The sequence below is a fragment of the Neophocaena asiaeorientalis genome, unplaced genomic scaffold (assembly GCF_003031525.2).
Source record: "Neophocaena asiaeorientalis asiaeorientalis breed wild unplaced genomic scaffold, Neophocaena_asiaeorientalis_V1.1 scaffold597, whole genome shotgun sequence".
NCBI lineage: Eukaryota > Metazoa > Chordata > Mammalia > Artiodactyla > Phocoenidae > Neophocaena > Neophocaena asiaeorientalis.
In genome coordinates, this window is record NW_020172664.1 from 2,141,949 (window position 1) to 2,165,120 (window position 23,172).

The window sequence follows — 23,172 nt, forward strand, 5'->3', positions numbered from 1 at the left end:
TTTGGTCAAATTATTACCTTACTCTAAAACTTTCAATGGCTCACCCTTACCTACCAGATAGCAATCAAAAACAAAAAAGTATCTCCCAAACAGGGTCCATTTTGGTTTCCACAATTTTGTCTACCCTGTTTCCGCTACTTGGAATGTCTTTCTTGGTCCAATTCTTCAGCTAGCTCCCACCCATCAAGGTTCAGTTCAAGTCCTTTACCTTCTTGAAACCATCTCAGACTACTATACTATCATATCCTCTTCTAAAATCCACAGGGCTTCTCATCTTAAATAACCATTTTGGCATTTATTATGCATTTTTTGGCATTATACATTAATTTGTCACATGTTGTCTCATGCTCGTTAGGCTTCACCTTCTTCAATGATTCTTTTTTGTCCCCCACAATACTCTGCACAGTGTCTTTGCACAGTAGTCAAATATTTGTTGAATACTTGGTATTTACTGTAATTAAAATTATAGATAAAGAAAAGTTCAAGTTTCTTGGGACAGGTTTAAGCACCATTTTTAAGCAAAGAAAGAGGGTGTTATATTACAATTTTTTTTTGCTTCCTTCAAGAAATATCCTTAATCTGTCATAGCTATATTACATAAAAACAAGTTATAAAAATAACAGAAGTGATGCTAAGGCAATGAATGTTTCAGTAAGTGAAAAGATGAACACAGCAGTACTTTAGCAATCTGAACATCATGGCAGTTACACTTGCTCCAAAGAGCAAGCGGAAAAAGACCGCACAGTAGGCACTGTATTCCTTCAATAACCTCTACCCTTCCTAAACTTTCCTTTAGTCCTCTGCTACCCAGCTTCATTAGAACCATATCCTGCTCAAAGACCTTCGACTCCTCTGTACCCTAATGCTGACTCTGCCTCACAACCACACAGTTCCTCCTGCTTTCTTCGAAGTCTTTTATCCCAATGCCATGTCATGTCAGCTCTGCTCCCTCACCAGCCAACTGCCCTGAGGGTAGCAGATCAGCTCACCCTCTCATCCAATTCCAGGCTTGTTTATTCTCACATCTCCCACCTTTTGATAGCCAAATTTGCCTCCCTGAATAGAGGAATGGGGACCCAAGAATGCTTCTTTAGTCCTCTTGACTCAAAGCCCCTTTTGGAGTTCTCCATTCCTCTCTCCAGGACAACAGATTAGATGCCACACAAAAGGAAGAACAAAGGGATGTGCAGACCAGGATCTCACAAGAGGGCAATCTGACCTATTACTCCAAGATAGCCAGCTATGAGGCAAGCAGGGTAAGCATCAGCGCCAGGCCACAATGGAAAAGGCTGGTATAATGAACTGGTAGGGGACAGGAAAGGGCATGAGACAGAGTCAGTATTATGTTGGAGGGCAGACAGGGCCCTTGATGAGGAAGAGGTCTGAAGGCTAGGTGATCAAAAGAAAAACGAAGTTAAAAGAAGGGCTGATTGAGGGAACACAGTACTTACCACGATACTTCTTTTGGCTAAACCTTATGTTGCATAACAGCTAATAGAAAAAAATGACATTCTTCATTCGCCGAAGGATAGACAGATGGAGGAGAAAGAGGTAACAGATGTCAAGCCGAATGGAAGGTACCAAAGACTGTAGACGAATAATTTTAATAAAACATAAGGCAATTATATTTGACAGTATCCACTGGTTATGAATCTACTGATGATGATAATCTGGCCCATTTTCAATTTGGATTTTAATTCACAGAAATAACTATAAAAGATATGATTCATGTTTATTTTACAAACCTGTGATTTCAGAAAACTGCTCTAAAGACTGCCTAGAGGGAAGAGGGAATGGGAAGACGTGTGTGGGATTAAGAGACACAAACTATGTACAAAATAAATAAGCAACAAGGATACATTGTACAGCACATAATAACTTTAAATGATGTATAATCTATAAAATACTGAATCACGACGTTGTACCCCGAAACCAATATAATGTTGAAAATTAATTATACTTCAATTTAAAAAAAATGTTGTTAAAAAAAAAGACTGCCTAGAAAAAGGAAAGTACGTGGGAGTTTGTAGAGGTTATGCTGGCAACTGTGATCTAACTTCAGCTGTTCCCATTATGATAATTCATAAAGTAAAAATATAAAAAGAAATCATATGCATTTTGAACTATAAAATGTGTCCTAGATTACTACTTCATCATTAATAAACATATATATATTGCATTTCCACTCCTAAGCCATTTGAGGATGAAAAAAAAGTATAAGATATAACTTCCTCAATCTACTTCCAGTCTCAATATTCTCAGAATAAATTTAATCACTCTGAAAATGTATGGAAGGTCTACTGGCAGAATACTTCACGCAGATGGCTTTGTAATCTTAACTAAAAGGGATTGGTCAGTGAAGTTTGTCCATTTTGTCATACATTTTTTACATTTACTATTTGAAGTTTTACTTTTCTGCGTTACTTAGGGAATAAGAAAATAAATAGCTGATACGAACACTGTACTTATTCCTACATAATATCATTAAGCAAGGAAGTTATGGTCAAAAGAAACAACTTCCAAGAAATTGTCTAGACTGATGTTTTAAAATGTATGCCTTCTAGTTCCTACTGTGGGTTATTTGAAACTATGTTAATGTTATGTTTTTTAAACAAGAAAGTAGATTAATTTGAAATACCACATAGGACACTAAGAACAAATATGAAGATGTGAAACCACACCAAAGCCAGGTGCAAGGGCAGGTGTGGCTAGATAATTTACATTCCCCCCACTCCCACTGTAGAACACAAACAAACTCCATGAGAATGGAAACTCCATTTTTGTTCTGTGCTGTATCTCCAGCACCTAGAACATAAAAAGCACTCTGTAAATACTTGTTAAATGAGTGCTGAAAAAGGACAACCAAGTTGCGTTATGTCCTTCAGGCCATATTTTTTTCTAATCTCCGCCTCTTGCATGACTTTATCTTAAAGACAAAATCTAGGTTTTGCAGGAAAAATATCTGTGGTTTTAAAACTTCATTTGAAATTATACACTTTAAAACGGTGAATTTTGTTATGTGTGTAGTACTTTAAGAAATAAACTAAAACAGGGAGGAACTTACCACAGGGATTAAAATGGATACACATCTAATGCCTCCTCCACCTTTCCTAGCTTTTTGTCCCTACATTTTTTAAATAACAAAATATTTGATACATTACAATTTACAACAGTGCCTTCTGTCAATCTTATAATGGATAGAAATTAGCAATGATGGAGGAATAGGTCTAGCAAACATAAGCAACCTGTGCTGTCCTATAGGTAAGATTATTTTAGCATTTTCCCTGTCAAGAGCAACGACCCACTGTAATTTGCCCCCGCATCATGAAACCTCCTTTTACTTGGCAGAACAGGCAATTGAAACAATGTTTCTCTGAAGTATCAGCAATGCACAGAGAGAATTATCAAAACCGAGCAAAGTTCTGCTCACATGTAGCAATTTGTTTCTTCCAGAAGGGGTATGTTCCCTTTTTTCCCCTGAATCTTTTCTGAACACTGCATCATTTTTAAATGCAAAGAATATGTGTCACAGACTTAAGGCACGACTTCTAAAACAGTCAAGTCATAATTACCGTCTCGACATTTTAGACATGAACTTTACAGCAGAGATCACTCAGGAAAAATTCTCTAAATTATATTTTTACATTTTCTCTACATCATCAAGGAAAAACTAAGTTCATAATAGCTAATCAATGTATAACAACAGTCAATCAATTGTGGCATAAACAGGCAAAGGTATCAAAAACAATCTTTTTAAAAAATCTGTATTAAGCCATGGAACCCAACATCATCACACATTTCACCTACACCTTCTGTAATGAGCATGAGTTTTAACAACCCCTCTAAGGTTGCCTTTACTATTGGTGACTCAACCCCAACTAGATGACAGATAATACAGGGAGAGAGGCTCTTGTGAGCCTCTACAAAACAGTATTCAAAGATTTAACAATTATAATTCAAACTGTTTGCAAATAACACTGAAAGCCTGTAATATATACTAATTTGTTTTTTTGCTGAGGTTGATTTTATGGGAGCAAGTCAAGTAGCTAGTGAGTGAGCTTGGCTGACCTTCCACTATTCACATCTTAAGGGCAACATTGTTCTCCTACATGTGTATGCTCTCTTTTATTTAGGGTCTAAAGGAGTCGTACATTTTTCAGTAGTATTTCACTGCATTTTACAGAGAAGTTCAAATGCTATCATTGTATTTGCAATTTTAGAGAGTCACAAAGGTTTTTTTCGGGGGGGGGGGAGGTTTGTTTGTGGCAAGATTTAACTCATCCATGGATCAAGAGTTGACCATACATTTCATGATCTGCTACATTCTTATAATTCAAAGTACATTAAAACTAGGCCTTTATAAAACTAAGTGGGGTCTAAAAATTTTGATTACACAAAATGCAGGGTTACATTATATCCAATTTGCATTATAAAAGACCATGCTATATAAACTTATAAAACTAGTTCTGGGGCTTCCCTGGTGGCGCAGTGGTTGAGAGTCCGCCTGTCGATGCAGGGGACACGGGATCGTGCCGGGTCTGGGAAGATCCCACATGCCGCAGAGCGGCTGGGCCCGTGAGCCATGGCCACTGAGTCTGCGTGTCCGGAGCCTGTGCTCCGCAACGGGAGAGGCCAAAACAGTGAGAGGCCTGCATACTGCAAAAAAAAAAAAAAACTAGTTCTGACAATGTTTATTATATTTTTAAAATTATAATTCTGGCTAATAGTCAAAGCTATAAAGTTTTTCTCCCTCAGGGAAAACTGTAAAACTCAGAAGCACTCATTGAAAAACACCAGAAATACTCTACTATATATAAATTACAGAAAAATCATGAGAGGAATTAAAACAAGAAACAAAGGCACTCATTTATTCCTTTTTTTTTTAAAATGTATTGAACACCTACCAGGAAGGAGGCACTTTCCTGGAGATAGAAAGATCAAAGACATTCCCTTCTCTCACAGAACTGATGCTCAAGCAGGGGAGAGAACAATTAAACAATCACTTACAAAGTATGATAAATATGACTGATAGGAGTACACATTGGTGCAAAGAGCTCAGATGAAGGAAAACCAGAGAAGGTCTCCCAAACAAAGTGACATATGTATAGGCTTAGGGTTTAGACCTAAAAACTAAGGTTGGAATTAGCCAGACTTGGGGGGAAGTGGGGGAGGTAGGAAAAATGTTCCAGAGATAAAGACTTGGAGGTGAGAACAGAGATTCAGAATGAAGGGGAGTGGAGAAGAGAGAGAGAGAGATGCAGAGAACCTGAGACAAAATGAAGCTTAAAAAGGTAAAGCAGGAACCAGATCACAAATGATCTGGTAAGATGTGTTGGTTACAGAATGTGGCCTTTATCTTAAGGCAACAGAAAACTAAAGGGTTTTTAGCAGAAAAAAGGCCATATTAAAATTAGCATATTAGCAAACAATAATATAACTGAAATGAAGAATAAATTAGAAAGAGATGCCATGGGAGGCAGGAAGAGCAGAGTGGCTGCCGTTACAGGTATCTCGGATTAGAGACGATGGTGGTATGGAGGAGGACTGTGGTAATTAGTATGGAAAGAAAAAGACTGGCCAGAGAAAGATTAGAAAGGTTGAACTGACAAGATTGGATGTGGGGACTAGCTAGACTGGGGGAAAGGAAGGGAGAACAAAGTCAAATATTATTCCTAGATTTCTGGATCTTGCAATCTGAACTTAATATTTCCCTTCTATTGGAAATACTTACAAGGTTCTAAAAACATTACAGTTTCTTTTCAGTTACACACATTGATATAAACAGTGCAAAAAATATTTTAGATTTGGTTCTAGCAAATATGATTTTTATCTCTTGAACCATCTTCCACCTTTTCTACAATAAAGTATTAAAATGAGTCTGTATTCCACACCAAAAGGAAATTTAGTTAATAAAGATAGGTGCTCAGTGCATGGAGAAGACCAGCTTGAAATTAAAGTTTGCTATCCAAAGTGAACCCTCAGATGAAAAAGTCAAGGACTGACAGTATCCCCAAACCAGAAAGTGTCTCAAAAGTGTCTTCTGTGAACCTATTATATTACCAAAATAAGCACAGGACTAGCTCTTTCATAAAACCATGACAGGCTTTCTTTTTACAGCAGAATTTGATAGAATTTTGGCAAGCTAAATAAAAAAGATCTATAGAAAAAAAGAGCACCACCCTTTGAAATCCTATGTCAAGAACAAAAAGCACTTGCTTTCAAAACTCACTCATTCATTCAGAAGTTTAGGTGCTCTAAACTTCTGTAAATAGATTAACATTGGCCAAGCAGATTAGGCGCTCTTTAATCTTTCATTTTGTCTCTATAAAACTATAACCAATACTGTGAACATATACCGTCTACTCAGGAACGAAATTTCAAGAGCTACTCATTCCCTTAAACGTTTTACCACCTTATAAACAGAATACCATATTAAGTTTGTATATCAATGTATTTATAAAGTATGTATTTATATATTCATATGGGGGTAACAAATTAGATGGTACACCTTTCTGTCTTTGCAAAAATTGAAAATACTACTTGTATACTCTCGAGGCGATTTTACATATCACAAAACAAGAATTTCCTCACATTGAACGGATTCAACTAATCTATGAAATAAAAATTAGATGCCCCACTACAGGTATCTTAGGAGCCCTTTCACCCAACTCCCATGGGTTTCTCCCATGCACTCTTTTATCAGTTATCTAGGGAGTCTGTGAGGGATGGGTTATCATTTCATTTGCAAAACAGGAATGTGTTCAGTTAACTATGAAAAATGAACAAAAACTATGTCTTCTGAACTATCATCATTTTCCCCTTTCAGTCTATGTGGCAGAAGGACCCATTTCTCACGAAAACTAACAGTAAACTTGGCGAATCCTGACTGCTATCAGAGGGACTACATACACACACACACGTCCACTAACTTCAAGCCTCTGACAAAATGTACTCTCCCCACTCTCTCATATTGGAGGAAAGGAGAACTTTCCTTCTATAGCTATACAAATAAATGTCTTGCTGGCCTTTCTACAGTTTCCTATCGATGGGCATCGCTTCAAACTAGTTTAAGACTCGCGATACATCTTTCACGCCTTAGGTGAGGAGGATGATGCTAATACAATAATTTGCTAAAGATTACAATGCTGACGACTGAATGTGTACTGTCAAACAAAGCGAAGAATTATACTGTAATGTAAGGAAAGAGTCCTCAGGAAAGAACATATCCCTAAAGCCGTAAACGCAAAATTTTAACATAATTAGAAGGCCACGTAGATAATATGCACTCAAAATCTCCCTGACTTCGACAGTTGCTACCAAGTTTTCCCGTGAAATGGAGGTTAGGGATCGGCCTTAAAATGCTCAGAAAGAGAAGAGACTCTCCCAGAACTGAAAGGGGGAAGAGAAACCAGAGAAGAGAAACATGGTGAGGAAAGAGAAAAACTAGCCCTAACGCGCCAAAGGGTCTATTCAACAACAAAAAAGACATTTTTGAACCGATTTACGAAGGGTAACCCGATCCCAAACCCCCGCAGACCGAGGGGCGAACCGCGGAGTCTGGGGAGGAAGGCGCCCGAGCCCAGTGACAATAGGAACCGTTCCTTTCTAGGAGTGGGGGCTCCGAGAGGAGACCGTGTCTCGCCCGGGCCGCCTTCCCGTCCGCTCGGGAGAAGCTAGACCCACCTGGAAACCGCCATGGCCGGGCGCCGGCGGTTCGGAGCTCTCCGCGAGCGACGCGACGCGCTGCCGAGGCGCTAGTTTCCAGGGAGCGAAGCGGCGCAGGCCCAGGCCACGGAGCAGATAGGAGCGGCCGGTGCAGCGCAGGATGTCCCCGCGCGGACCCTCGGGCATCTGCCCCGCCGCCTACCAGAGCTCGTCCCTGCCGCGGCCCGGGAGCAGGGGTCTGAGACGGCGGCGGAGGCAGCACTCCGCCGACCCGCACGACTTCAAACCGGGTGCCCCCAACCCCGCTCTTTGCTGACGCAGGCGTCGACACGCCGGACTGAGCGTCAGCGCGCCGGAAGTGACGCCCGCTCACCGCCAGTGGCTCCGCTCCGCCGCTGAGTAGGAGTGTGAACCCTTACGGCCTGGCGGCGCGCGCCGCCAAAAAAAAGCTGTCTTTGCTCATCTAGAGGGGGTCGGTAGTCTTCATACGAGGCGAGAGAGGAGAAATGAGTCCACTTATTTTCTAGGGAAGGAAAAGAAGCGATCTAGCCAAGGTTCTGGGAGTTAAAACCTTTGCTTCTAATTCCTCACTGCCCCGATCCCCATCTCACCAGACTGCTTCTAGAGAAAGCAGAATCCACAGGACCATAGCATGCTCTAGTCCAGGTGGCGATGCCAGTGGGAGGGGTGAAATCCAGAAAGATCTGCAACGGCACTGAAGACACGGCTCGAATGTTTGCCATCTATCTGCCATATGTTCTGCCTAGGTATTGGAGGGAAGGTATTCTGTCAACCATTTTGTCATGTTTGATTTCTTAATTGCTTGTGTTGTTGGTACCATGATTTTCTCAAGCATATTTGAAAACTCTCAGCCATTTATTTATGTATTTATTTATTTGCTTATGTGGCTGTTCAGTCGCTTAATTAGGCTTTTAAACATTCTTCTGTCACCTAGTGCAGGCCCTTATCACCTTAAACTTGATTTTTATGATAGTAGTCAAAGTAATATTTCTCCAGCTTCAACTGAGCTCATCTTAAAGGCCTCCAGCAGATTAATCTTCATGAAACACTGCTTTCACCGTGTCACTCCTCTGCTTATAAAACTTATCCATTGGCTTCTTATTATCTGTAGAGGCTTTGCCTCAACCCTGAGTCTTTTTCATCTATAAAATGAGGCTAATGAGAAGTACTATAGAAATAAAATGAGGTCATGTATCTAGAAAAGCTTACAAGAGTTTATAAAGCATAAAGGGAAAGAAACTAACTTAAGAACCTATGTGTTAGGCATTTGGCATGCATTATCTCATATAATTTGTAGGCCAACCCTGTAAAGTAAGTTTTAATCTTCATTTACAGGTGAGAAAACTTAAGCTCAGGAAGGTTAAGTAATTTGCCCAAGATCCAAGCTACTAATAATATTTACTGTTCATTCTTAAACAAACATTAATTTGGCCCCTGCTCTATGCCAGACACTCTGCTCGGCACTGTTTTATACTATTAGACAATATCTGATTAAGCTGATGTTCACATGTCTTCATATTTCACAGCCTCCTCCCACCTGCCTTCTCAGTTCATCTAACACCACTGAAACTAACAAGCAGGTACATTTACTGATTGTACACTACATTCATTTATTCAGCCAAAATTAAGTACCTACCACATGCTAAACTCTATACTAGAGATTAGGGCTTCTAAAGAAACCAAAAACAGATAAGGTGCCCACTCTAGTTGAACTTACATTCTAATGGGAGGAAAGAGAGCGAACAGATAAACAAGAAAATATCATGTTTGTATGCTATGGAAAGCAGAATGATGGGATAGAGAGGGTGATTAGAGACCCCAGACTGGGTGATTAGGGGGAAACAAAGAAGGAGCTTAATCTGAGACCTGAAGGACAAGAGGGAGCCAGCTATGTGAAAACCTGGGGAGCCTTCCAGATAGGGGATACATCTAGTGTAAAAACCTAAGAGAAAAAAAAAAAAAAAAAACCTAAGAGAAACTGGCTATCTTGGGAGACAAGATGGGAGAGGTAGAAAGGGGCCATTGTAAGGTATTTGGATTTTAGTCAAGCAATAGGAAGTCATAGGAGGGTTTTAAACATGTGAGTAAAATGATCTGATATACATTTTAAAAAATGTTACTCTTTAGTATCCAAGAGGTAATTAGATATATAGTTCTAAAGGACATATAGAAGAGAAGAAAAGGCTGGTGTTACAGATTGGTAAGGCATAGTGTAATAATCAAATATATTGAAGTCAGACTGACTTGTTTTTAAATCCTTCCTCACCGCACTTAACAGTTGTGTGTCAAGGGAGTTGTATAACCTTTCTACGCTTCAATTGCTTCTGGGAAATGGGGACAATAATAGCACCTTATAGGGTTATGGTAAGGGTATAATGAATATAAAGCATTTAACCCAGTGACTGAAACTTTAAGCACTCAAAAACATTATTAACTACATTGAGCGTTCTTTTTGTTAACTATGCAACCTTAAGCAAATGACTTACCTTCCATGTCTCAATTTCCTCAGCTGTGAAATGGGGATAATATTAGTACTGGTACACAACCCTTATCTGAGACCCTGGCTAGAGATGGTTTTCTGAATTTAGAATTTTTTAGATTTTGAAAGGTAATCCAGTGCATATTATGTCACACCCTAGCAGCTTCTAGGGCAGCACCCCATAGTCAAGTACGTTTATAGTTCTGCAGCAAAACATATGAATAGCCATACTAAGAGGACTAAATAAGAAACTCTAAATAGATGCATGGCAGTTTAGATCAGGTTTTGCTGCCAGATGAATTTTTTTAAAGTATCATATTCAGACCTCTTTCAATTCCAGAATTGTAAATAATGGATCATGAACCTGTACTTTGTAAAGTTGTTGTAAGGAGCAAATGAGTTGATACATGATACACTTAAGAAATACTAAATGCTAAATAAATTGTAGCTATTATTATTATTTTTTATCACCAGAAAGGTGGCTTCAAAAATCAATGACAGGACTTCCCTGGTGGCACAGTGGTTAAGAATCCGCCTGCCAATGCAGGAGACACGGGTTCAAGCCCTGGTCCGGGAAGATCCCACATGCCGCGGAGCAACTAAGCCCGTGTGCCACAACTACTGAACCTGTGCTGTAGAGCCCATGAGCCACAACTACTGAGCCTGCACTCTAGAGCCTGCGAACCACAACTACTGAGCCTGCGTGCCACAGCTACTGAAGCCTGCGCGCCTATAGCCTGTGCTCCGCAACAAGAGAAGCCACCACAATGAGAAGTCTGTGCACTGCAAGGAAGAGTAGCCCCTGTTCGCTGCAACTAGAGAAAGCCCGCACACAGCAACAAAGACACAACACAGACAAAGAAAAAAAAAACTATACCCAGTAGGGTGGCTATTATAAAACACACACACACACGCGTGTGCACAAGAGAGCAAACAGAAAAAGTAAATAACAGGTGCTTCCCTGGTGGCACAGTGGTTAAGAACCCACCTGCCAATGCAGGGGACACAGGTTTGAGCCCTGGTCCGGGAAGATCCCACATGCCGTTGAGCAACTAAGCCCATGCGCGACAACTACTAAGCCTGTGCCCTAGAGCCCACGAGCCACAACTACTGAGCCCACGTGCCACAACTACTGAAGCCTACGCACCTAGAGCTCATGCTCCGCAAGGAGAGAAGCCACCTCAATGAGAAGCCTATACAACACAACAATGAGTAGCCCCCACTTGCCACAACTAGAGAAAGCCCACACGCAGCAACGAAGACCCAATGCAGCCAAAAATAAATAAATTTATATTTTTAAAAAAGTAAATAACAAGTATTGGCAAGGATCTGGAGAAATTGGGACCCTTGTGCACTGTTGGTTGGAATGTAAAATGGTGCAGCCACTATGGGAAACAGTATGGAGGTTCCTCAAAAAGTTAAAAATAAAATTAGCATATGATCCAGCAATTCCACTTTTGGGTATGTGCCCAAAAGAACTGAAAGCAGCCGTGGAGCAACTAAACCTGTGCGCCACAACTACTGAGCCTGCACTCTAGAGCCCACGAGCCACAACTACTGAGCCCACGAGCCACAACTACTGAGCCCACGTGCCACAACTACTGAAGCCCACATGCCTAGAGCCCATGCTCCACAACAAGAGAAGCCACCGCAATGAGAAGCCTGCGCACTGCAACAAAGAGTAGCCCCCGCTTGCTGCGACTAGAGAAAGCCTGTGCACAGCAACAAAGACTCAACACAGCCAAAAATAAAATAATAAAAATAAATAAATTATTAAAAAAAACTGAAAGCAGAAACTCAAATATTTATACACACATATTCATAGCAGCATTATTCAAAATAGCCAAAAGGTAGAAGCAACCCAAGTGTTCATCAACCAATGGATGCATAAACAAACTGCACTATACATACAACGGATTATTATTCAGCCTTAAAAAGGAAGGAAAATTTGACACATGCTACAACATAGATGAGACTTGAAGAAGTTATACTAAGTGAAATAAGTTAGTCACAAAAGGACAAATACTGTATGATTCCACTTATCCAGAGTAGTACGTTCATGGAGACAAAAAGTAGAATGGTGGTTGCCAGGGGGTGGAGGAAGGTAGGAATGAGGAATTATTGTTTAATGGGTACAGAGTTTCAGTTTTGGAAGGAGAAAAAAGTTCTGGAGCTGGATGGTGGTGATGGTTGCACAACCATGTGTGAATGTACTTAATGTCACTGAATTGTACACCTAAAATGGTTAAAATGGTAAATTTGGGGGTGGGATGAATTGGGAGATTGGGATTGAAATCTATACACTACTGATACTATGTATAAAATAGATAACTAATGAGAACTTACTGTATAGCCCAGGGAACTCTACTCAGTGCTCTGTGGTGACCTAAATGGGAAGGAAATCCAAAAAAGAGGGGATATGTGTATACGTATAGCTGATTCACTTTGCTGTACAGCAGAAACTAACACAACATTGTAAATCAACTATACTCCAATAAAAGTTAATTTTAAAAACAAAATACAAAGAAGAAAAAAATGGTACAATTTATGTTATGTGTATTTAACCACAACTTATAAAAAGTAACTTCTAGTAAGACGTTACCCCTTTCTGACATGGCATAGCACATCTGTGTGCCCTTATGTTTGTTTTGGGGGCAATGTTTCTGACAGAAAGCATGGTCTCGAATGTCTCCTTTAATAATTATGACTTTCCAGTAGCAAACTTTTCCACTGTAATTAGGGAAAAATGTCACTAGATGTCACTCTTTAGCTGAAAAACTATTCCAATTTGGTTCAGTAGCCGATAGCTATAAGTAATTACAGAGCATCAGATAAAAGCCTGTATGTAGTGCTTTGCTCATACAAATACGGTTTTCTGGGAAAGAGAAGGTTTCCATCAGTGAAATGTATTAATAAGCTACTCTGTTCATGAAATTTATGTTAATGTTTATTAACTTCATTGGTACTAATTGTTTTTCACTATAAATTGAGTTTGTGTAATTAAGACATAACTAACTTTGTAAGTGATAGTGAAACACAAAGCTGAAATGTAAAGATCATTTATCATTGAAAGTCAGGTGGCTTTACCACTAAATGATATGTGACATTGGGTAAGTCCTTTAATCTCTCTGATTTCACCAGAGTAGTAGAAACATACTTTCTTAGGTCAATATACACTACCGTATATTTGCTCTGTGCTAAAACATATTTAAGTACATTCTAATTCTAAAATATTTTGGTTTTTATAGTAGTAATCCAATTGTAACTGTTGAAATACAATACCAATGGGAGTTCAGTAATAGAAAATACTGCCCACAAGAAGACATTAGGAAATATAATGAGACTTCTTGATGTCCTGAGGGAGTATTTTAGGAAAATACTTGTATTAAACAATTATAGTCAGAGGTATAAACTCTTGAAATAAAAAAGATCACATTTACTACTGAGAACAGTTTTTAAAAGATAATGGAATATCCTAAAGTGTAAAAGAAAAATTGCTTTGTTTACCTGTAAAATTCTTAAGATTCAAGAACACATTGATTCTTAAAGATTAACCATTTGAATTGGTAATATTACACTATAATCAAAATAATTTTTTAAACTTCTAATTTTTGTAAGAAGTTTGTAATTGAGTTATAATACCTAAAAACAATCAAAAGACCAAATGCTCACCGCTGGATGAAATGCTGGACATTATAATGCATCGATAAATGAGGATATTACATTTTTATTAGTAGTAACAGTTATTAGGATTAAGAGTATTAGGATGAGAAAAACTATCAGAAATGGTGGGTGAAAATATAGAACTCAGAATGATATAAAAAATAGAGTGTAAATCGTGCCCAGTTAACGACATTGACAGTTGTTTTGTTTAATTTCATTTTATTTAACTCTTAAAACTTAGATCTTTCTGTTTAACTTCTATCTTCACATGATTAAATATGTAAAAGGAGGGGGAGTGTAGTAGCTAAAGGGTACAGAGTTGCTTTTTGTGGTTATGAAAGTGTTCTAAGATTAACTGTGTTGATAGTTGCGCGTATGTGTGAATATATTAAAAACCATTGAATTTTACACTTTAAATGGGTGAATTGTATGGTATATGAACTATATCTCAATAAAAAGTAGGTGAAGGAAGCACTATTCAAGCTTTTTTTCTAATACTGCAAATATAGTTATGAATGCCTATTTTTAAAATAGCATTGAAAACAAGTGGTTTGGGGGTGAGGGATAAATTAGGAGTATGGGATTAACAGATGCACACTACCATACATAAAATAGATACACAAAGATTTACTGTGGAGCACAGGGAACTATATTTAGTATCTTGTAATAAACTATAATGGAAAAGAATTTTTTAAAAAGGAATATATATATGTATAACTGAGTTACTTTGCTGTATATCTGAAACTAACACAATACTGTAAATCAACTATAATTCAATTAAATAAAATTCAAGTAAAATATGTAAAAGGAAAGAAAAGAATGATTTGTTAAAATTCGCGTGATTATTTTAAACACTGGAAGCAAAAAAGATTTATATTTCATGTTACATTGCCACTTCTATCATACATCTGTGTGTCTGTGTGTCCGTGTGTGTGTGTGTGTGTGTGTGTGTGTGTGTGTGTGTGTGTGTGGCACGGTGGTGGGAAGTCTCCCAGGGAGAGAGAGAGAGAAGTCTGGGAGGGGCATAGTCGGGGAGGCCTGTTCCGTTCCATTGATAACACGTTCATTCACTGGAAGCCGGCTAAAACAGACTAATCCTTCTTGCAGTCATTCCCTCTATCTTAACAAGGCTCCGCCACCTCGCCCAGAACTCGGTAAGTTCAAAGTGCAGTAAAAGTGCGTTTTTCCAAAGAATAATCTGAAATGACATTGTAGATAATTTACAGGGGGGTGGAGGAAGGGGTGGAGGTGGTAATTATCAGGCATCGCTTTGCTATCATATTTGCAATGGGGAGAAAAACCTCAATGCGCAAATAGTTTCGAAAAGATTAGACAGTAATTGGCTTTTTCCCAGGAAACATCTTCAGAGGGGCCACTCGCAAACTGCTGCTGCCCACTGAAAACCGACGCCAAGAAAGTCTGGGGAGGAAGATTGGCAGGTGCCTGTGCTTGGGCCAAGGGCTGTGCTCGACTCAGTCCGTAGCCGTCTCTGCCTCTGTCCCCAGGTCTAAGGGATGCTGCTATCCTGGGCCTGCTACCACTGAAGCGCTCAGGGGTACCTGGAAAGCCGACCTGAGTGCAGACACCACGAGCCATGAGTCCTCTGAGGCTGCGAGCGTCTCTCTCGTTGCTGCTGCTGCTGCTGGGTGGCTACCTCCTCGAGGGCGCCGGGAGAAACCAGGGGGCGGTCGGCAGCGCGGTCGAGTCAGCCCCGGGCCCCGCGGGCGGCTCCTCCGGTCGCTTCGTCAGCCCCGAGCGGCATGCGTGCAGCTGGCAGCTCCTGCCGCCCGCCCCAGGGCCCGCGGCGGGCAGCGAGCTGGCGCTGCGCTGCCAGGGCCCGGACGGGGCGCGCCACCAGTGTGCCTACCGCGGGGAGCCGGGGCGCTGCCCGGTCTATGCCGCCAGCCGCTCGCACTACTGGAAGCAGGTGCTGGGTGGGCTGCGCAGGAAGCGGCGGCCCTGCCACGACCCCGCGCCGCTCAAGGCCCGCCTGTGCGCGGGCAAGAAGGGCCAGGGCGCGGAGCTGCGCCTGGTGCCCCATACATCCCCATTCGTCAGCCCTACTGGGGCGGGCTTTCCCCGGGATCCCAAGCTCCGGGCCAGAAGCCGGGGGCAGCCCCGAGAGGCCGTGCGCAGCCCCACCGTAGGGGCCCCGCCTCCCCCGAACGCGCCGCCCAAAGGGAAGCCCTCTGAGAAGAAGACCAAAGGAGGCAAGAGAAAGGCTGCCTGGAACCCAGACGAGGAGCGATCTCTGGGGACCCGGCCCGATCCCGACGAACTGGACGAGAACGCGAAGCTCACGGAGACCTACTGTGCTGAGAAGTGGCATTCCCTCTGCAACTTCTTTGTCAATTTCTGGAATGGCTGAGGGTGCGGGCCTGGGGAGGGAAGGGGAGAGGGAGGGAGGGGATCTGTGCGCAGCCCGGGAGGGGAAGCTAAGGGCATCCTAGGCCACAAGATACTGGATAGAGAGTGGGGAAGAGTACAGGTTCTAGAATGGGTCTGGGGGGGTGGAGGTGGGGCTTGGGATGAGAGTATAAAGGCTATGGAGAGTCTCTGAGACAGCAGGGAAGTTAAAAATTATAAGGAGTCGACCCTGATTAAGAGCAGAAGAACTAGTAGAAACAGAAGTAGGCATACCCTAAATGTGCAAAAAATGTAGACTGGGAAGAGAGACGGGTACAGAGAGAGGCTGAAAAAATGAGTGGGAAAAATTGACTAAAGTGATGTGACTCTCGTGTGGGAAGCAGGATACAATGTACACTGTTCAACACATTTCTATTAAAATATACTCATGAGCAGCTGATAACCTGAGCCAGGTTGAATTTTCAGTGCCATCTCACCCACTCAGCTGACAAGATTACCAACTTTTTTTCTCTTTAGGAATTAGTATGAACTTGGGTGCTCTCTCCTGTCATAGATGATCCCTATAGGGATCGAAGCCATTCAGAGCTCAAAACTGACTCCAGTGAAAAGGTTTTCAGCATGATTCCCTTTGAATTCTTTTAGAAGTGCTGCTTTTAAACAGAGTGATGCCTAGTGTTCTGAAACTTTCCTATTAACCTTCCAAATTCAGAAGTGAATTATAAGAGTTGAGTGCTCCAGTAGGTTTTAAAAAACAATTCTCTTTGTATTTGATCGTATTTTTTAAAAAAGCTAAAATGTAAGTACATATCTCAGAGTCATTTGGACCATTATGGAAGTCATCTCTCTGTCTCATGTAATTAATTGTTAACATATTTCATTTTAAATAAGATGAAATGATAGACTTTGCATGTGTTAGGTGCTCAATAAAAACTGTATGGCTAGATTTAAAGAACTGGCAGGACAATGGAAATTTTGACTGCATTTGATCTAGTTCTGAGTATACCTTGAAGTTAGTTCCTAAAAACATCTTGAATTGTTGGGGAAAGACAAGAACAAGTCTGCATAAGGGAAAAATCACCAACTGACAAACCCTGGGTCCTATCATTGCTCTGTTTGGCCTGCATGCAGTTCTCTCATTTTTCCACTCTTCCTCCCTCCCTCCCACTTGGGATTTGTTGCTAGCATTTAAAAATTAGATAATTTCATATAAAAAGCCAGATGTCTGAATTCTCTTGTAAAATTAGATCTAATGACATTGGACACATCTTTCCACATTGCAACAACTGGCTGATGCTGAATATTGGCTGACCTCTTTAGATTAGATATATTTTCTTGGGTTTTCCCACTGCTGCTGCATGTCTTATAAATTGACTTTATTCATTTATATTACAGAGCTGAACCCATGATACATTTAAGCCACCACCAGATATAAGGGTTTTTGGCTGACCTTCTGTTTTTCTCACCTCCTCTCCTTTAAAATAATGGTAAATGCAACAATCTTACAGATACTGAAGATCTCCTGAACTTTTTCCTCCCTGACCAGCCCCTAGAAGATGTAAACTATCTTTTACCTATTCTATACATTCTTCACACAATTGGCAAAACATTCAGATTGACCATAGTTTCATGCCACGTTTATGAATCACATTCTGAGTAACATTGACCATTAGATAAAATTCCTCTTGGCCAAGGAAAGGAAGCTCAGAGTAGCTTGAGACCACCCCCTAAAGATAGGAATGCAAGGTTTGAGGGATCTTAATTCCCCGACCAGGGATCGAACTTGGCCCCCCTGCAGTGGACTGCCAGGGAATTCCCCAAAGGGATTCAGCCTTACCGGGCACTTACACAAAATGGTGATCAGAAACTCTCCATCTCAGCTGGGAGCCACATAAAAAGAAATAAGCAAGAAATATGTAGTTGTAGAAGGGAGAATTATCTGATGAGGAGAACAAAATACAGTGCTCGCATCCCTGACACGTAAGCAAGAGGGTATGTGTGATGTCCTTCGATGACAACGACTTGAAAGGAGATGAGAATGTTTCTGGTCTTCGAGGCTTGGGGACCACAGCTGCCCTCCCAGCTCCATGGTTTTCTTACAACTTCAAAGAGCATCTCTCCTTATTTCCTGCCCGATGCTTACAGCTGCAGAGCTTTGATGAACTTACCCCAAGTTTGTCCCTCCTGTGACCTCTGGCTCACCACATTCAAACTCTTCCCCATTTCAATTTTTAAAAGCAGACCAAAGCCTTCCTTTCCCTTTTGTAAAGCAAGACAGCTGCTTCAGCCATATTAAAATTATTAGGTGGTCATTATATACAGACAACAGCAGTTAGAAAAAGATAATGTAAGGTGCCATTAATAATAGCAATCCAATTCAATAAATTCAATAAAAAATATACAAGAGCTATGTGAAGAATACAGAAATACTTCTGAGGGCAGAACAGAAAGACTTGAGTAAATGAAAACATGTGTGGATTATGATTATGATTAAAGAAGTCTTAACATTTAAAAATGTCAATCTGTAAATAATCTGTACATTTAAACATGATAACAACAGACTACCAAAAGGATTTTTTGGTGTGAGAATTGGGCAAACTGATTCTAAAATTCCAAAGGAAAACCAAAACGAATTTGGGGACTGGAGGGGTGCAGGGTTGTATGTTTCAGAGAGCGAGAAAAAAAGGATGCTTTCATTGAGGTTAAGGGTACAATTTGAAATGGTTAAATATAGAATCTCCCCAAGGACTGCTGGCAGCACACTGCAAAACAATGTAAATGATGTGAGTGGACTGTTTCTAGGTAACCACAGGGACTCTCCATAGAAGGCCAGAAGCTTCCTACCAGCGCTTCAGTTGACTGTTGCCGCCTCTGAGCTGGGTGGTCATGTGATCGTGGAGGGGCTGAGGACCCTAAACCTTTGATCCATATGTTCTTTTGTTCCCATGCATAACGATCACAATGAGAACGATTCTTCTCCAAATCGAGACAGGGAGAGGGCCCTTATGCATTGATTTTAAGATGTGGGGAGAGAGGTGAAGGGAAGATGGCCAGTGTGGGATCCCCAAGAGGGTGAGATGTCACAGTTTATGTTTAATCATGTGTTAGTATTCCTTGGGAGTGCCACAGGATGAAATGTTTGCCAGCATTTAGAGGTAGCTCTTTACCTTCTCTCTTTTCTCCCTTCCTATTATTACTTAAGGCTTGGGAGGGCTCTCGATTAAATTTTAAAAAAGCAAAGCAAAAGAACACACTACACAATAGAACACACACACACACACACACACAGAGGATTGGAGTATTTTGAAAACTTACTGCCTGCAGTATGCCCAGAGGAAAGAAGTTGATTAGGACAGTCACGTCTTTCATTCCTTAGCTCATACCAGCAGTCTCCACCATGTGGGTATGCAACCAGCTTCTCAGATGGGTTTGGATGTTCCTGCAAAGCCCTGTTAAAATCCACAACATAAACCCTCAGGAAAATCTGGAGGGTGAAATCACTTTGAGTAACTGTGAATGGCTGGCACCTACACTGTTATAAAAACTTTGAGTCACCGAGAATGAAGGACCTCAGTGTAAGAGGACAGCACGTATGCCTAAAAGCAGGTGGGCTGCCTTAGGAAGGCTAGGGGCAGATTGAAGGCTGGAGAGCTGAAGTTATTTGCAGGAGGGATAATTAGCCTCATGGTAGGATGTAAGAGGGGATGGGCCAGAAGGGGCCTCGACTGAGCCGCTTCGACTGCAACCTCGAAATTTGGCTACTGTTTAATGGTAAATTTGTTCAAAATAGTAGAGGAGGCCTTCTCTTTTAATAGTCATGAAGTTTCATTTGCCGTTAAAAAATAATAGCTATTGTTTAATGTCAATGATCTTCTTGAATTTTGAAAATAACTTAGAAAACCATTTAGACATGACTGGTGCGTTATTTTGGTAATGAATGCAGTTTCACAAAATTCTATATCAATAACATAAAAGTCCCTTTGTTTACCATTCTGTTGTTTATCTCAAAGTTTGCCATTAAATCCTAATTGAAATTCATAGACTTCCTGGTCCTTGTTAAATATTGAAAGTGAGAGCTCAGATCTAAGAGTGAGAAGGGTTAATGAGCTTGTGAACTTGTGTTGGTGGCCTGTTCCCAAGTCTGAACTCCGCATGTGTTGGGGAATAATGGCTGCTTATTAACCTCCCAGGCGGAACAGCTGGTGGGGATCAAAGGCACACTGCACTACATGGTATTGCTCAAACTGACTTCCCACCTAACCCCCAGGAAAGCGTGCCAGGTCCCCAGGGAGGGGTGGGTTGCACTAAACCCAGGAGCACATTGAAAGAAGGTCTGTCCCACTAGAGCTTCTCTGGAAATGTACCAGGGGACCCCTTGGGAGTAAGGGATTGATTCTCAGAGCTGTAGAAATAGGGGTGGGAATACTATGATTATTTAGGCAGAGGCATCACTCCAAGTAGCATTTCCCTCTTTAGGTCCTCCTCCAACATTTGCAGGGCCTGTGGCAAGAGTTCCAATGGAGGGAAGTCCACATATGGTATGTCTAAATATTAAATAATCGTAACGCAAGCTAATGTATATAGTCTATTCTCCTATCTTGGCTATACCTTTGAACAACAGAATTATAAATATATACGTATGAAAACAATAATTTTTATACGATTGAAAGTTGGTAAAATGTCCAAGACAATGAAACTTAATGATCATGGTGCATGTCTGGGGTCCTCTTGATGGGCCGGTGAATGATGGATGAATAATAGTGACCTATATAACTCACAAGTTATTATATTGTAATTTTTTGTCTTCATTTCAGCAAAATTGCTAATTATGCTGTTTGGATTATAACGGCAAGATTTGTGCCAGAAATGCCAAATTACATAATAATTTTTGAGTCATCTTAGTTGTTAGGTGGCTTTTTATTCATTTCGATTTTGAGAAACTTCATTCTGCTGAGGCAGTAGCAACTGAATTTGTCAATGAATTTCTTAGATTCAGAAATGAACCCGAAATTTTATAAATCACATTCAAGCACTGGTGTTGGAATTGCAAATGATAATTAACATTATTACAGAAAGTAGCATAAAATATTTAATATATTTGTAAAACATTTAAATTTAATCCTATAAATTGCTATCACTTATACTTCAGTGTTTCATCTCTTAAAGCAATATCTAGAACCATTCAATATCAAATTCAAAGTTTCCAATTTGTTCAAATCTCTTCAGTTGACAGGATACCTTGCTCTACAAAGGCCAGAAAATAGGCTCTATTGAAATTAGTTTAGAGTCAATTATGAATAAATCTTTTCCTTCAAAGTCATGCAAACATTCTTTTCCATTTTGATTTCCTTATGTTTTATTAGAATGTCACTTTTGTTCATATGTCACATGTGGTTTCATTCAATTTAAATAACCAATTTTCACTAAAATTAAAAAAGTATTTTTAATTTTTTAAAAAGTGAAATAGGCAATCTTGAATCTATATGTTGTTCTTATAAGCTTTTGATAACCTTATTAATAGCAAGTGATATACCAAAAATAAGTACGGAGAGAGCACAGTTTAAATTAATTTCATTTTCTATCACCAACTACAATTTGTTCTTCATTTGAAGATCTGTTTCACTTAACTCATCTCACACATGTTCTGTCTTATCTAGCTTAAGTCCAATTGCTTTAACACCATTTCATAGGCTCTAACATTGTGTGTCAGAAAGGTCAATTTTAATATGTACTTCATCAAGATGTGACATCTCTGGGCCGATCCAGAAAATAGAGCATATAATCTTTGAATTGTTCCAAAGAATGCCATTGCTACTAGCACAGTTGAGACCCTGTCTCCTGAAATAAAGTCAAACTATGCACTGCACTGCCCAATATAGCAGCTATTAGACACATGAGGTTCTGAGCATTTGAAATGTGGCTAGTCTGAATTGAGATGGGCTGAGAGTATAAAATACATACTGGGTCTCAAAAGCTTGGTACCCCTCCCCCTACAACACAAAAATGTAAGATGTTTCATGAAAAAATTTTATAATATTGCTTGCATGTGGAAGTGATATTTTAGAGATATTAGGTTGAAGAAAGTAAATTATTAAAATTACTTTTACCTGTTTCTTTTTGTTTTTTTCATATAACTACTTGAAAATTTAAAATCACATATATGTGGGACTTCCCCAGCGGTCCAGTAGTTAAGGCTCCATGCTTCCACTGCAGGGGGCACGGGTTCGATCCCAGTCGGGGAACTGAGATCCTGCATGCCACATGGTGAGGCAAAAAAAACCCTTAAATTAAAAAATAAATCACGTATGTGACTGGTATTATATTTCTATTGGACAGTGCTGGTGTAGAACACCAAGAATGCTTCTGGATTTTTGTCCAAAATTCTGGTTTGCACATCTTTCCCTTAACCAAGATGGTATAGGCCTATTTTATTTATTTATTTAGTCCTCTTGGAGCAGCATGCGGGGGGAGTGGTGGGGGGGTGGATTTTAGCTCCCTGACCTGGGATTGAACCCACATCCCCTGCAGTGGAAGCGTGGAGTCTTAACCACTGGACCACCAGGGAAGTCCCCAATAACCTTTTAAATCAATACCTACAGTTGACATTTTATTTTCGTTTCTTCAATTCTTGAGTGAAAACCTGTGCTTTTTACAACAGGTGTGAAACTAATGAAACATTAGTTTGGACTGTTTTGGCTATAACTTTTGAAATCATTTTAATCAAATCCAGAAACCTGCTGTTATTTTCTGTAAATATTGTGCTGTTAGTGCCATGAAAAATATCGTGTCTAGCTGAATACTGGATATGCATTATTATTTTATGACTATTATGTGGATGTTTTATATTGGTGTTTAGTTGTCCTTGTGAAATAATATTTTTTTAACATCTTTATTGGAGTATAATTGTTTTACAATGTTGTGTTAGTTTCTGCTGTATAACAAAGTGAATCAGCTATTGAAATACTATTAATTGTTTATTC

General features: G+C 40.1%; 2 protein-coding genes across 2 annotated transcripts in view; one reads left to right on the forward strand and one right to left on the reverse strand.

Annotated features, from left to right (window-relative positions):
• BTAF1 (B-TFIID TATA-box binding protein associated factor 1) overlaps nt 1–7,973 on the reverse strand; it is a 90,141-nt gene extending 82,168 nt beyond the window's left edge. Inside the window, exon 1 of the mRNA XM_024739534.1 lies at nt 7,684–7,973. Coding sequence (XP_024595302.1) covers nt 7,684–7,697 — 14 coding nt within the window. The 5' untranslated portion in view covers nt 7,698–7,973. The remainder of the gene's footprint in view (nt 1–7,683) is intronic.
• Nucleotides 7,974–15,422: 7,449 nt separating this feature from the next.
• Nucleotides 15,423–16,196, forward strand: FGFBP3 (fibroblast growth factor binding protein 3). Its single transcript, XM_024739494.1, has one exon. The coding sequence runs from the start codon at nt 15,423–15,425 to the stop codon at nt 16,194–16,196; it is 774 nt and encodes a 257-aa protein (XP_024595262.1).
• The last annotated feature ends 6,976 nt before the right edge of the window (nt 16,197–23,172 follow it).

What these genes read in the sequence shown, in the direction of transcription:
- FGFBP3 (XM_024739494.1), top strand. Translation starts at nt 15,423, where the DNA reads ATGAGTCCTCTGAGGCTGCGAGCGTCTCTCTCGTTGCTGCTGCTGCTG.